Raw genomic sequence first — 16605 nt, 5'->3', positions numbered from 1 at the left:
TTAATTTCTTCACATTAGCATGTATAAAAGCACATGCAGAAATTTATTTTTTATCAGTCAAGTAAACAAAAGTAATGAATCAAGTTACCAGAGAACACCATCCATGAAAAGCTCTTGCCTGTGATAACTAAATTTTCGTATGATTTTTTTAGAACAAATAATGATTTTTATAAGACTTTATTTATAGTGCTGACTTTGTATGGTTGTCTATATATCCTCTTTTTTATTAAAATTTATATTTAATATACATATCTATAAATATACACTTTACAAATGTTTAATGTTACATAAGGTTGTGTCCATGGTGATTGGAGTTTGTAGGATGTAGGTAGAAGTGAAAAGGAATAGTACAGTCTTTTGACACTAATGTTAGCACTGTAAGTGAAAGAAGGATTTCTAAGGATATCTTGATAGGTTTTACGGAGTATCTATTGTCAGTAAATGATTGTGATTGTTTATTTGTGATCTTGCCAGTTAATTATCCATATACAAGTACTTCTGTACAGATATATTCCTAAAAAACTTCAGCTGATTAAAACTTTTCTCAACTGGTTGGTTTTTTATGATTATGCCCCCGCCGTAGCGGTGGGGGCATTAAGTTTTACCCTTGTCCGTCTGTACGTACGTACGTACGTACGTACGTCTGTCCGTACGTCCCAAAATTGGTTTCCGTTCTCTAACTTAAGTTTGCCTCAACCAAATGTTATGAAACGTATACACAATGCTAATTACCACAAAACACAGATCAAGTTTGAATTTTGGTGGCGTCACTTTAACCGTTCTAGAGTTATGCCCCTTAATAAATGGAAAAAATTGCAAAATTTTTATTTTCCGTTCTCTAACTTAAGTTTGCCTCAACCAAATGTTATGAAACGTATACACAATGCTAATTACCACAAAACACAGATCAAGTTTAAATTTTGGTGGCGTCACTTTAACCGTTCTAGAGTTATGCCCCTTAATAAATGGAAAAAATTGCAAAAATTTTATTTTCTTCTAAATATCAAGTTATTTTTAAAATTGGAGTTATCTTCCTTTGTCCATGATTATAGTTGAATCAACTACAATGAATGCTTTATACAATGCAATGTTTAATTTTGACTTCCACTGATAAAACACAGATCAAGTTGAATTTGGGTAGTGTCACTTTAACCATTATTGAGTTATGCCCCTTTATAAATAGAAAAATTGCTGAATTTTTAGTTTCTGTTCTCTACTTAAGTTAGCCTCAACCAAATGTTATGAGACTTACACACAAAACTCAGATGAAGTTCAAATTTGGGTAGCGTCACTTTTACTGTTCTTCAGTTATGTCCCTTTATAACTATATGATATGCAAGCGGGGGCATCATCTGTGTCCACATGTGGACACTATCCACATTTATTATTTTCTGGTTTTCTTGTTCTCTGAATGGTAACATTTCAATTTCCCTGCAATTTTCTCTTTTGTATTGTAATTTCACGACAAATGTGACCAAGTTGAATATTGCAAATCACCAGAAAGCAAGACGCGTAAGAAGGTCAAACTTGCTAATATTTAACAGAAGATTGTTCATTTGCATCTCCTGATTGCATTTATTATATTGTGTAATTTTACCATAGATATGGGAGGACTTACAGCTGATAAATAAAATTGTAAATTTGTACAAAGATAAGAATATAGATATCAGACTATTTCATTTTTAATGTTTTCATTAGGATATCTTCTATATTTTTTTCTTTAAGAATGTTGCATTAATTAAAGAAGCAAAATAATCCAACACAATAATTGGTTTGATACTTTTGCCATCAACTTCAACTACCTAATAGAAGTTTTCAATAACAAATGAATTATACTTGACTTTTTGTAAAGTACACATATTGTTCCTTAATTATTTACTTACTACTATGTGAGCAGACCATAGCTGGTGTTTTGAGAGACCTATAACTGTTTTGTATTGTGTTTTTTTTTTTAAATTTTACATGTACTTAGATCTGACTTTATCTTTTTTCATATTACGTGTACAAATTTGAGTTAGTTTCTGTCATATTGGTTAACAATATTTATTGAAGTTTATGTATACTGTTGGTGAAATATATATAAGTATTTTGTGTAAATTAATCGTAGATAAGAGAGTGTGTAACTAAGCAATAATAGTATGCAATAACTGCTGAGTGTACATATATATTTGTAGATATAATTTATATTTTTGATACTTTTGTTTGTAATATTATTTGTTAACATTTAAACCTACATTCATTGCTTCGTTAAAGTAATAGTGGAACTCCATATTATCCTCAGTTACCTCTGGACGTTTAGCAACCAACAATCGATCAATCAATCCACAGTTTATTTGGTTTAAATGTTCAATCTAATTAGGAGCTCACAATTTGAAGCTCTAAAGATTTGGATAATATGTTATATTTAAGATACTTTCATTTAGATTTTACAAATATATGAAGGCATGTATAATCAGTAATATGTAAATTAAGTAACATTGCAAGATAAATAAATATCATTTATTTGATGGTGTATTGTTTGTTTTTTTAATTTGTTCAAAAGTCTCTTATTAGCATTTACTTTGTATCCAAGGCAACTTTTTGAAAGGCAGTACAGTTTGTTTAGAGAAATGAGAATACATGTTATTGTAACTTTTGGAAATCAAGGACAGTTGTAGTCAGGAAATCAGAACATATCATTTTGTTTGTGAATAAATGAACAAATGATTGTTTTCCTACATTGAATTTACAGAATAATAAATAAATGTAATATTTTTCAATAGATTTCTGTTATTTTTTATGTACCATATTTGTTAACAGTGAATACACACCTTTGTGAAGACACACCTTTGTCAAAGATGGTATGAAGGATCATACATAATGATATTTTGGAACCTCATGATTATCTTTAAATGCAGATAGGGTACTGTAAATTCAGAAATTATTGCGACTGGGTCGGTATCACAATTATTAGAACTCGCATACTGAAATCTGACACATATATTTGTATGAAGCTTTTCCTGCAACTGCAATAATTATTTTTACATTTTGGTCTCTCATGTCATATCGCAATAATAAATGCATGCAATAATTTCTGAATTTACAGTATATAAAACATCATTTAGACAGCTTACACTTCAGCAGCTTCCAAGTATTTTTCATTAAAGACATATTAATTTTACATTGTCATTGAGATAGAAGGTAAAACGTGTTATGGTACAACCAGCATCTTGCACATGACCATTTTTTACTGAAATTTAGACATAATTCTCTAGAGCAGACTTATTGATGAAGCTTCTCATAAATAATGAAAACAAAGTTTTTGTTAAGCTTAACAGCTGACTGAATATATGATGCCCTTCCACTGAACAATTTAGAATTGATGCATCTATCACAGTTATAATCTTAGTTAGTTTTGAAAGATAGGATTTCATTTTTCAAATTGCACACTTTCCATATTTATGAAGAAAGATCACATCAGAACCTAGGTAATTAATGCGTGTACATCTCCCAGTTGATACGTTATTCCAAAGCTTGCATTATCTATCAATATGTCCTTGATAGAAGGTTGCTGCTAAAAAAATAGCTATTTAACAAAGATTTAATGGAAAGGTGAAAGACATGTCTTAGATAGTTTCACAGACCTCATTATGATTTGGTTCTGTTAGAAAAGCCTGTGCTCAAGATAACCAAGGATATGTTTCATTAGCATTTGTCTAAACACTAGCAGCAGTGTATAGTCTATTATGAATAAATTTTGTTGAAGGCACAATGTGTCCACCTTTGAAGTTACTGTGAGATACCAATTTCTTACAGTATGCAGAAATTATTATGTCTTAAAATTTTGCACATCTTTTTGGCTATTTTGGTTTTCAATGCTCTTCAACTTTCTTTTTGAAAGAGTGTCACTGATGAGTCTTTTGTAGATTAATTGTGTGTCAGGAGAACACTGAAATATGTATGCACACTATCCTAATGATAAGCCTGTTAAGACACTATTTGTAACGGCTCTAAATAATTCCATGTAAACTGCAGTTTCTTGTCTATGCCTTTATTAAACCACCAAAAAGTAGGAAAGATTTCTACTATAAGATTGAAATTCAACACCATTAACTACTAGTATCATGTTAAATTTTTATTCGATGATCACAAGATCGAGTTTTCAAGAATAAAGTACATGTAATTTCAAATTTAAATGACACGTTTCATACTGTAAATGTTACTAGTATATTAAGAACAGTAAATTTTATTACTTAGACAAAAGATAACCTGAAAATGTAGAGAAGTGGTATCCATGCACGTTCTCGGCTTTACCAGTTCTGTGTTTAACATACACTTTATCTCCTGTCTTTAGCTCGACGAGAGAGTTCACCGTTTGAGCTCCATAGTTCGATTTAGCGGCATACCCTCCTGTATATAACTGGTCGTTCTTGTTTAGCTGAAATTGAACGTCATTGTTACCAGTCGCCATAATAGTGCAGGAAAATATGTAGATTCCATTCCGTGGAGCAGTAAATATTCCCGTTCTAGAGTCGTATCCACCTCCAATATTGATCTTTGCGTCATCAAACTTCACAATATCCTTAATATTAGACAGAGTTTGTGATGTTTTTAATGATGCAAAAAATGTTGGTCTTCGTTCGAGATCTAAAAATTAAAAAAAATGTCTATCAACCTTTTTCATTGGTGCACATTCGTTTTATTCGTTTTTTCGAGATGTTGTTGAATTATATTTCAGGGGATATGTTTGTTGTTTGAGATTATTCCTTTGTTAACGGAAGAAATGTGACAATAGTTCACGAATTAAGAAGCTCATATGGGCTATTTACCCATTGACGTCAGCTCTTCAACGTTAGAATTAGGTTTTCAATTTCAGAGTGTTGGCCTCGAGCATCACTGAAGAGAACAATAATGGTCAAAATTCGCATCTGGTGCTGTAAAATTGGTACAGTTAATGTTAAAATGAGTATACGTTTTTTTATTTTTACTTGTTATTATAAAGTTACTTTTTTCCCTCACAACGTGTTAACAAACTATTTTAGATTTGAAATAAAGATATACGACTAGTAAAACCTCTCAAAGTTGGTTAGTTTTCTGCACAGTGTGCTTCGTTCAGGCGTTTAAATTGGCGGTGCTACATTAAATCGTTTGCACCTCTCATTGCTAAACATGGGAATGAAACCAGACCGCAATTGTCATCTTGCACAAGGACAAGAAATAAATATTTTATTTTCGGTTATTTAGTATTTGATATTATAACTGCTCAGGCATAAAAAATAATGAGATGTGGTATGATAACCAATAAAACAACTATCCACCAAACTATCCAGACCAAAGGACAAAGATGTGAATATTTGGACAACGTTATAATCCTTGTTCAGTAAATAATAACATTATCTGGAAGTTATGATTATGATACAAACAAATTTATGGTGTAAAATGGACCAAATGGTAACGGCTTATTATTTCAGTACACCAGACGCGCGGTAAGTCTTCATAAGACTCACCAGTGGTGCTCGAATCTAAACAGTTAAAAAAAACACGAACACAACTCAATTCTACACTTTATTTTATCAATTAAGTTGTTTCCTATAGGAATATTTTTCATAAGTTCACGTTGCCTATCAACGCTATATTTCAGAATTTTGTCATAGTTTTAAACTTTACTCACCATCTTTTAAAGTAGGACCAGCTCTCATAATCATATGCAGAAGGTCTTCCGTCACGCATGTTGTTTTTCCTAAAATAAAAGTTGCATATAATTATAATGGTGTAATGGTTAAAAGCAGATGCTAGGGCAACAGTAAAGAGACAAACCACCAAACGGTTCCACCAATATAGATATCCAGAATTAGCATGCGATCTGAAACGATGTAGAAATTACTAAACCATATTCAGCTATGTCCTATAGGCACCAAATTTGAATGTAGAAGAGAGGCGAAGGATACCAAAGGGACATCCAAACTCATTAGTCGAAAATAAATTGATGATGCCATGGCTAAAAAAGAAAACAGACAAAAAGACAAACAACAGTACTCAAAACAACAAAGAAAACCAAAGACTCAGCATCACGAACATCAACATAAACTGGGGTGATCTCAGGTGATCCGGAAGGGTAAGCAGATCCTGCTCCACATGTGGCACTCGTCGTGTTGCTCATGTAAGTACAGACTCGGTGATATGTCTAATTCGGTATGAATAAAGGAACAAGTTAGCAAGAAGAGGAGCACAGTTGGTTCCCATGGGAATGCCGATCGTTTGTTAAAAAACACGTCCTCTAAACGTAACGTAACTCCGTATTGAAATTAAAAAATAAATAAATCAATAAATAAACACTTTATAAAATTCATCAGCCCGAAGCGCTTTTCTGGATTTACCTTCATCAGGAACGCTCAATGCCAAGTATGTATAATAAAAGAAACAGTAAAATAGCTTTATGACCAATACAGACTTTTACAAGCACCAACACAATTTACAAGTACTATAGCGATTGATTTCAACAATCTAGCACCAACACTACATGCATTTCTTCTTTGATTAGTTTCAACATGTACTAGGAGAAAAGCCGAGTCATACGGAATAACAGTCAATAGTTATTGATTTGAACCAGCGGGCCCGACGTTTTGACAACAATAACAAGCAGACAGTAACAAGCTCTGGTGTATGAATGGGCATTTGACTTTGGCTTCACGAGAATTGTTATATCATCACACCGAATGAGTGGGTATATTGGTTTTCCTCTGTCCATATGTCCGCGTGTCCTTCCTTCTTTCCGTCTATGAAAATGTCGTCGCATTTTTCCTAGGAACTACGAATCAGAGTTTCCAGTTATTTTGTATCAAGCTATATGTGAGCATATATTTCACATCCACCAATAGTCAAATTCTTGTATACTGATTACTAATAACGGGTGTATCATAAGTGAGAAATAACTCACAATTCTTACATCTTGTTAACAACAATGTATAAAACTTTGATACAAGTCAATATCTTACATAATTGTATTCTTACCAGGATTACAACTCGCCAATGCTTTTCCAACGTTTGCACACAGTAACAACAAGACAAGAGTTGTCGAAACCATTTTACTTGTCATGAAATGTCGCTAGTTTTGTTCTGTGAATTTTGTTCCTCAATTTGTCATTTTATATGATATTCCATGTAAAAGCTGCTGTAATTTGATATAATAATTACATTTTGTCACGCATATTTCATGTATTATTCCATTTTTCACTTGGAAGTGTAACAGTTTTTACATTGTTGAAATAACACTGGGTCAGGTATAATTCTACTGTGATATTATGATTCTCAAGAAATTTTCGAATGACGAAGATACCCCCCGCCCCGATTCACAAGTATTTCTTAGCTAGCTTTGTTATCCTTTTTGGTGCACTTTTATTTTAATATATATTTCTTTTAAAAGTTTTAACATATTTCTTGGGTAATGTCACCACTGACGATTCGAATGATTCAAAGATTTTTTAAGCTCTGCGGAAATAGATGCCATCGTTTCCTTTTATACGTATTTTCCCCAAAAAATATAATTCAACTGCACATATATTCGCTATTTGATTCAATCTTAATATAGTTTTTCAACTTTACAAATTAGCATCCTCCTTTGTACAGTATATGTAATTCTTGTGTTTAACTTTTTGCTCTAAATTAACCTTATTCTTTGAAATTCAAATGCAATTATTTTAGAACATTCCTTTTGAATGTCTTATTAATCCTATGTCTTCATTGAAAAAAAACCAAGCCAAAAAAGGGTCAATCTGTTCTTTCTTTGGCATAAGGGGTCATATAGCCAAAATGTTACTAGACTGCTACGAAGCAATTGGTCCAAATCCCACAACTCCTTCAAAAATTATGTATGTGGTAAAGATAGTATATTGACCAATAAATTGTACCAAGTATAAAAAAGGTTTTGGGAAAAAGGTGTCTTGAGTAACAACAAATAGTCAGAGATACATGTTTAAGCTCGTTTGGTACAGACATAAATATTATGTTTTCAAAGGCGCATGTGGCAGGGATCAAGAAAATTTATCCATAACCTTGAAACGGACATAAAAGTTTTGAAAATACCCACGATGGGCATACCTTCATTTCAAATGCGAAGACATTTAATAGGGTAGCGAATTTTCGCAGCATTTTTGCAATTTCTTCTTACTATCTCTTTGTATACATTGGCTGATGAATTTATTAGCCTTTCTTTCTTTTCTATAAAATGTATGATTTTTTTTTACTTTTTCAAGCTTTTGCTAAAAAAAAGATCACCTGCAATAACAAACGAAAAACAAAAATCTGAGATAACTGATTCCTCATATTTGTTATAACGAATTTAAACATTGAAAACAAAATATTGAATTCTACGTTACGATTTAATCCGTGATCACATTTTTTTTAATTCCTGATCTCGAATACAAATTATAATTTTCGTCGGTCCTAAATGGATTTTCGACAAAACCTTTAGACAGTCAATATAAGATCAACTTCACTATGGCCATAAGAAAAAACCCCAGAAAGAAACAATAAAGTCAATAATACACAGAAAACTTACGATTGAGAATAACACGAAGAAAACTCAAGTGCTCCGGACGGGCAGGCAATTCCCGTCCCGCTAATTGCTCTTGTTATATAATGTTAAGAAAGTGGGAGGAAAAATACAACTGACCCTTCTAGAAAAGGAGCATACATGCATCCATCAACTGATTGACATCATTTACCATAATAAATGACAAACCCATGACTGATAGTTTTAAATGCTTTTTTTGTTGGCTGGCAGTCAGTCTAAATTCAAACACCGTGTCTAGTGTTTCATTGCGTTATTTTAAAGTACTTGATACTGCAAAAATAAGAAAATTGGGGATATTACTGTATTTTGTATATATTCAACATATTTTTAGAAATTTATTTATTACAATCTGTGATAAAGTATTTTTTAGCGGAAAATAATTTTACCCTTGTGTATCTACATTTCATTTTCACTCATCTATGTATGTGAAACCGTAATGTGGATATAAAGTGTTTATCACGATTTTTATTTGTTTGGTTTTTAAACTTGTTAAATGCAATTAAAACCATATCGGTCAAGGCAAAATAAAAGAACAAACCCTTACACATCATAGCAATTTGGATTATACTTGTTTATACTTATACAATGGTACAGTCAACATACAATATCACATTAAATATATTAGGACATATGTAGCCTGATTGTAGATACCGAGGGTTTACATCTGTTCCGACAAATTTACCGTGTGACTAAAAGAAATTGGATTTAAGCTATAATAGACTTAATATGTATTACTGGTAAATTATTAAGCCAGAGATTTCGTTACCACAAATTACTTAAAACCTTTACTAAATTCCTCCACAGATATAAAGATTTGGTTTTGAAATTTGGTTTTACCTGTAGAAAACTTATTTCAAACGGGATTGCACATCCTCATTTTTACGGCAATATTTTTTACCGTGCCCGGAAATTTAGAAACGATCCTGGTAAACTTATCGATCCTTTAAATAAACTTATTCTAAAAGGTTACCAATTCAACACTGTAATTAGATCACTAAATATTGTTTTTATTGGTACTAATATTGATTTTGTTATCAGTAAATTGAAAGCAAACTAAATAATATTGTTATATACATATACACATTCATGGATCTACAATCTGTCGATACCTTATCTTGGCATTGCACAAGGTCATGTTTTTCTCTGACTGTTTATGACGTCTTTACACTAAATCCATTGGCTGTTGGATGTGTATACGGATTGATAATTTAGTCTTAGATGCATGATTTTTTTTATAAGTTGTTAGTGGCTTTGAACTAGCTGTCAGTAACTGCGAGTACTCTCGGATCTGTACTTAGTGTCTTTTTGTTGTGTGGATGTACAAGTACCCGACCACGTCCACTTGATTTTGTATTTTTATCCATCTGATGAGTTTAGCCTCTTTCAACTGATTTTTATAGTTCGTTCTTATGTTGTACTGTTACACCACTGTTCCAGGTTAGGGGGAGGGTTGGGATCCCGCTAACATGTTTTACCCCGCCACATTCTGTATGTATGTGCCTGTCCCAGGTCAGGAGCCTGTAATTCAGTGGTTGTCGTTTGTTTATGTGTTACATATATGTTATTCGTTCAATTTTTTGTACACAAATTAGGCCGTTAGTTTACTCGTTTGAATTGTTTTACATTGTCATTTTGGGGCCTTTTATAGCTGACTGTGCGATATGGGCTTTGCTCATTGTTGGAGACCGTACGGTGACCTATAGTTGTTAATTTCTGTGTCATTTGGTCTCTTGTGGAGAGTTGTCTTATTGGCAATCATACCACATCTTCTTTTTCATATGACCAGATTGGTAGCCAACAGTTTTCATAGATATAAGTATCTAGAACATCTCATATACTTAATAACAATCTTATGAATTTTTTGCATGCGAAGGCTTTCACCGGTTTATCATTATTACGACGGTTGTCTATGGTAAGAAATCAACTAAACTTGTTTAAATTACATCTTACCCACCTGGAGTGTTTGAATCCTTATAGAATTTATCAGCTTTAGATGTTAGTAGAAATATGAAAACACCAGAATACAACCCGTATAGAATTCCCGTTGGTGAACTCTATAACCTGCGTGAGCTGTCTATTGATCTTGTGTTGAACGCAACGTTTGGACAGCCATTTAGGAAACTGCACAATTTACGAAAGTTGAGATTTGACTATTGCTACGTTGATATTTTATACAATGATACATTTTCAGATATGCCAGTTAATATAAAGGAATTCCACATGACAACTTGTAAACATTTTGTCGTCATTGAAGTTGGAGTTTTAGTACCATTTCCTCATCTACAAGTACTGAATCTTACTAACAGCAATATTCACTAAACCCAGGCTCTCAGAATTGAACAACCTTTTCAACATAAATTAATGGATGCAATTCTTTTTCGTGGAATAACTCATGGTAATATTAAACAGGACCTTGACGCGGTTGTTCTTACACAGGATATGATGAAATATATATCAACTATCTGTATAACGACCTTTTCTTAAATGTCCTGTACCAAGTCAGGAAAATGGCCATTGTTATATTATAGTTCGTTTCTGTGTGTGTTACATTTTAATGTTGTGTTTCTGTTGTGTCATAGTTCTCCTCTTATATTTGATGTGTTTCCCTCAGTTTTAGTTTGTAACCCGGATTTGTTTTTTTCTCAATCGATTTATGAATTTCGAACAGCGGTATACTACTGTTGCCTTTATTTAGACTTTTCTGACAATCAAATTATTTCAGTTAAAAACAATTCAATAGTTTCGTTTAAACATCCACAGTGCTTTGAACATATAATGGTATCAACTTATAGTTGTAGTTTAGAAACTTGGGCAATTAATCTTTTCTTGTTTGTATTCAGGATGACCAACATCAAAATGTTTGATTTTTCCTATTATTGCTAAGGTTCAAAAACCCAGTCTTGCTTGATGTGGTGACAAAAAATAACTATACAACAATCCAAAGACTTGAATACAAAGGCAGATTAGAGGTACAAAATATAACAGTTACGCTTCCGAACCGAATACAATTTTGTGAGAATAGCACATGTAATGGGTAGAAATTGATTCAGGGAATTAACAGTAATAAATATCTCCCTTGGGCATCTCGAAGTTTCTTATTTTGAAAAAGATGTTTTCCCAATTTTGACTGTAGAAGGATTAAATAGTTTGGAGCATTTAGATTTGTCAGGAATAAGTTTCGATATTACAATTGGAACGGGGAAATTCCACTTTTAATCCATTCGAAAACACTCATATTGAAAGAAACAAAATTGCATCTCCTTTTACAAACTAATTCATCAATATTAAGTCTTTGTCCTAATACAAAGAATTTGGATATATCATATAACTATATGTGGAAAATGAATTCGCTTTGGCAATTGCAGCATGTAAAACAACTCAATCTATCTTATAACTTGTTTGATGATGTTCCTGATGTAGTTACAAAGTTTGATATCCTTACCGAACTCGATTGATCACACAATCTATTAACTACATTTCGGAAGAATATACTTAATTGAATTGTTACCAAGCATACCAAATTTGGAAATTTTAAATTATATCTCAGTAATAATCCATTGATTTGTTCATGTGATACAACTACATTTCTGTGATGGATTATGACAACTAAAGTAAAGTTAGATAAAAATGGTAAATACTCTTGTTGTGTTTCTTCACTTAAAACTATCAACTATACCAGAAATGTTGCTGAAGACTTTCATCATTATTTCGTTGACTGTTATTCTACCGTTTGGATCAAGTTAGGCATTTCATTATTGGTTTCTGTTTTATCAAGTTTGATTTGTATTACGATATTGTACAATCTTAGGTAGAGAATAATTTTCTTTTTCTTCTGAAATATCCGGAGATTTGCAGAGGAGGGTCTTTAGCTAACTTTTGATTATGACGTTTACGTTTCATATTCGGACGAATGTATTTCTATTGAGAAAGAGTTACAAAAGAAAGTAGAAGACAAATGAGGTTTCAAAATTTGGTTCGAAGATAGAGATTTCATTGTAGATGAATCAATAGCTAATAAAAGAGCTACTTTTATTCATAGATGCAGACACGTTATATTTCTTTTCTCGCCATCAATTGTCGAAAATGAATGGACTCGTTTTGAAATCGAACGAGCAAAGTGTGAAAAGTTTTCCAAAAATCTGCATGAGATAGTTGTTATTACAAGAGATATCCCGTTGGATAATATTCCCGTAGAATTTTTCACCATTTGGGGAGATGTACTTTTAATTCAATGGCCATTCGAGAAGGATGAAGTCCAAATGGCTTGGCAAAAGCTTGGACTTTGGTTCTTTTGAAGTATTTTGAAGGTATAAATGTCCAGCTTAAAATACATGATACAGTGTTAAGCGTGTGCATATCTGTTCACATTTTTATTCATGTCTATTTATATGGTATGTTTTTCAGTGGATTATACACATCAGGTAGGGATTCCCCTGTTTCTATTTATATGGTATGTTTTTCAGTGGATTATACACATCTGGTAGGGATTCCCCTGTTTCTATATACATGCTATGTTTTTCAGTGGTTTATACACATCTGGTCGGGATTCCCCTGTTTCCATGTATAGTGATGCCAATAAATTTCCCCAAAAGTCCCAAGGTCAAGGCAGTGATACAGAAAGTGGCCATCGGAGAAAGTAAGTCAGTACATAATTAAACTATGTGGTAACCTGGGATGCCACTCTGGAAAGATAAATTTCCTCAATTACCATCTATAGAAGAAAGAACAACTGTTTACATTCTGACAATAGATTTAAACATCCAGGAATAGATGTCATTAGAAGATACTGTTTTGTCCACCCTGTCCATAAAATAGAAAAAGAATAAGGCTGAAACAATTTAACGACAAAATATGACAATTCATATTGAATATAAAAAGAGAGGCGAAGGATACCAAAGGGACATTCAAACTCATAAGTACAAAATAAACTAACAAGGCCATGGCTAAAAGAAAAAGACAAACAGACAAACAACAGTACACAAATACATAGAAAACCAAAGACTAAGCAACACAAACCCTGCCAGAAACTGGGTATAAATATTTAGTGCATTTTCAGTCTTATTTTTTTCCTATATATATATATGTATTACAACATGTTTGTGTCTTTCATAACTATTTACAAATACCAGATACGAAACAAGTTCTTTTTTCATTCATACTCTCTTGCAGCTCTAAAATGTTGTGGATATACATGTAGTTAGATTTTAAGTCCGGCTTTTGTTCATTTCGTTCACATTTCCAAAGCAAAATGTAAAGGAAAATGAATTAAAATATCTTTAATACATTACTCATATATTTCCTAAGTTAGGCTTTTAAACAAAACATTTATGCTACTATTAAAATTTGAATTTCATAAACATTTTGAATATGCATGTATTTGACCTTGTTGTAGGGTATGAATGATTTGTTCATTGTTGAAGACCCTACATCAACTGTCAAGATGAAGAACAGGAATAAAAACCCTGTTCATTGATAATTTTCTATGTTTTCTATGTATTGTGTGCGATTTTGTCCCATGTACATTTACTCCATATCCTTTCATTTTCTATTAAGTAATAATATAATTTTTTCAGATATTTTCCTAAAAATAAAGGATCAGATAATGAAAGTGATGTCTCATTCTCTAGGAGGATAAGGTAAAATATTGTTTTCTGAAAAATAAGGTAAAATATTGTTCTAGCGAAAAAAGGTTTTATATTGTGTTTATACGACTGCAAAAATTTGTGGCTGTATAATGATATGGTGATGTCGTCCTCGTTGTCGTTGTCAGAAGACATTTGGTTTCCAGGCAATAACAAGTATAAATGTAAGGATCTCTATGAAATTGTACAACAAGGTTCAATACCACAAAAGGAAGGTTAGGATTAATTTTAGGGGTTATGGTCCAAATCGTTTAGGAATTGGGAGCCAAAAAAAACAAAGATTTTCTGGTTTCTGGACAATAACTTGAGTATTAGTCTATTGATCTCTATGAAATTGTACCACAAGGTTCCAAAAAAGGAAGGTTGGGATTGATTTTAGTTGGTTATGGCCCTAACCGTTTAGGAAAAAGGGGCAACAAAAACCCCAAGGATTTTCTGGTTTCTGGACAATAATTTGAGTATAAGTCTATGGATCTCTATGAAATTGTACCACAATTTTCCAAAAAAAGGAAGGTAGGGATTGAATTTGGGGGTTACGGCCCTAATCATTTAGGAAAAAGGGGCCAAAAACAATACTTTTCTAATACTTTTTACATTGTTTATTTCTTGACCAATTTCAATGGGGTTTGATTCAAAGTCTTGAATTCTTAGGGTTCTTTAAGTAGCTCAATCTAATCATGTATTTAGATTTTGGATTTTGGGCCCCATTTTCGAATTGGTCCACATTGAGGTCCAAAGGGTCCAAAATTAATATAAGTTTGATTTTAACAAAAATTGAATATATTGGGTTCTTTGATATGCTGAATCTTAACATGTATTTAAATTTTTAATTTTGGGTCCAGTTTCCAGTTGGTCCAAATCAGGTCCAGAATTAAAATTTTTTTTTGATTTCAACAAAAATTGAATATGTGGGGTTCTTTAATATGCTGGATCTAAGTGTATTTAGATTTTGGATTTTGGGTCCCATTATCAAAAATTGGTTGTAGTTTTTGATGAAGTTGAAGTCCAATCAACTTGAAACTTAGTACACAACTTAGTACACATGTTCCCCATGATATGATCTTTCTAATTTTAATGCCAAATCAGAGTTTTGACCCCAATTTCACGGTCCACTGAACATAGAAAATGATTGTGCGACTGGGGCATCTGTGTACCATGGACACATTCTTGTTTTCATATGTAACTCTAATTTAATTTTCCTGGTTTCCTAACTTTGTTGATGGATTTATTATAGAAAAGTTCCAAGGTTGATATAATCATAACTATTTTTTATTTGAGTAAAATTTGCAAAAATAAATAGCTGACAAAAATAAGTTGGTTTATAGTATAGTATTTGATATTTTTAGAAGAGAAGTAGACAGTGGCAGTGAATCTGATGTCTCGCCTGTACGGTCTAGGCATAGACGTCCTAAAAGTTCTGGAGACTGGTTTGAATCTCAATGGAAGGACGCCATGGAGGGGTAAAATCACTCACTTTAAATAAATAATATAGAATTTAAAAAGAAGTAATAATAATGAAATATAATACATTATACTGTGACAAAATTTCAAGTAAAAAAATATGTCTTATTGAGTTTCACAATGAATTGAATCAATGTAGAGTTACTCTTTATTTTTAAAACATTTTTTGTAGAGAATTTCTTTAATTTTGCAAGAATTCTTTTATTAAGTCCTTGTGGAATTTTGCAGATTTTTTTTACTAATATTACATATTTACATCCTCAGGTACTTACCAAATAAAGATACTCATATGAATGGGTAAGAATTTAATTTTATCATGAAATGTGATTTTAACTTCATATATGTATAAGGTAATGTACATAAGAAATAGGAAAAACACATTTTCAAAGAGGGTAACTGACTGTATTTTTTCTTAGATAGAATGCATTAAAACATAATGACATTTTCAAACATTTGAACACATTTTTTTTTTAATCATTATATCTTTCAATTTGATTTAACCAGAATATAAAGAACCTGCTTCTCTTGCTTGTTAATTTAACTTTTTTTTCAAAAATAAAGCTGTTATGTACTTATTATTCAAAGTATACATTCATTTTGTAGGTCCATACCTTCTATTAACTCAGCTCCAACAGGAGATGCCAAGAGAAGGAGAAGAAGGAGAACTAAATCTCCAGGAACAACCAAAAGACCTCCAGAGGAACTCAGAGAACATTTCAAGTGAGTATTAATTTCTAATACAACTAGAACTAAATCACCAGGAACAACCAAACGACCTCCAGAGGAACTCAGAGAACATTTCAAGTGAGTATGACTTTCTAACACAAGGAGAACTAAATCACCAGGAACAACCAAACGACCTCCAGAGGAACTCAGAGAACATTTCAAGTGAGTATGACTTTCTAACACAAGAGAACTAAATCACCAGGAACAACCAAACGACCTCCAGAG

At 32.2% G+C, this 16605-nt stretch overlaps 3 protein-coding genes across 43 annotated transcripts in view; 1 reads left to right on the top strand and 2 right to left on the bottom strand.

Annotated features, from left to right (window-relative positions):
- LOC127733809 (band 4.1-like protein 4A) overlaps nt 1-16605 on the top strand; it is a 95449-nt gene that overhangs the window by 52573 nt on the left and 26271 nt on the right. For 9 of the 40 annotated variants that reach the window (XM_052243176.1, XM_052243177.1, XM_052243184.1 and 6 more), the window contains one exon: nt 16258-16374. The exons of 27 other annotated variants lie outside the window; for them this stretch is intronic. In XM_052243176.1, the coding sequence (XP_052099136.1) occupies nt 16258-16374 (117 nt within the window). Of the gene's footprint in view, nt 1-13073; nt 13188-14124; nt 14188-15539; nt 15654-15918; nt 15952-16257; nt 16375-16605 lie in introns of all 40 variants that reach the window. 4 more of the 40 variants (XM_052243157.1, XM_052243162.1, XM_052243158.1 and 1 more) reach the window with 4 other exon arrangements.
- Nucleotides 4102-16605, bottom strand: part of LOC127733826 (complement C1q-like protein 3) — a 76651-nt gene continuing 64147 nt past the window's right edge. The window contains exons 1-3 of one of the 2 annotated variants that reach the window (XM_052243224.1): nt 6991-7096; nt 5651-5719; nt 4102-4626 (exon numbers count right to left, since the gene is read on the bottom strand). In XM_052243224.1, coding sequence (XP_052099184.1) covers nt 4229-4626; nt 5651-5719; nt 6991-7075 — 552 coding nt within the window. In that variant the 5' untranslated portion in view covers nt 7076-7096 and the 3' untranslated portion in view covers nt 4102-4228. Of the gene's footprint in view, nt 4627-5650; nt 5720-6990; nt 7097-16605 lie in introns of those variants that run through there. The other variant, XM_052243225.1, reaches the window with a different exon arrangement.
- Nucleotides 4102-16605, bottom strand: part of LOC127733825 (complement C1q-like protein 3) — a 58443-nt gene continuing 45939 nt past the window's right edge. Inside the window, exon 4 of the mRNA XM_052243219.1 lies at nt 4102-4248. Coding sequence (XP_052099179.1) covers nt 4229-4248 — 20 coding nt within the window. The 3' untranslated portion in view covers nt 4102-4228. The remainder of the gene's footprint in view (nt 4249-16605) is intronic.

Source organism: Mytilus californianus, unplaced genomic scaffold (genome assembly GCF_021869535.1).
Source record: "Mytilus californianus isolate M0D057914Y unplaced genomic scaffold, xbMytCali1.0.p SCAF_3, whole genome shotgun sequence".
In the NCBI taxonomy this organism is placed as follows: Eukaryota; Metazoa; Mollusca; class Bivalvia; order Mytilida; family Mytilidae; genus Mytilus; species Mytilus californianus.
The sequence above is the reverse complement of the archived record's forward strand: the minus strand, read 5'-3'. Positions and strand labels throughout refer to the sequence as shown.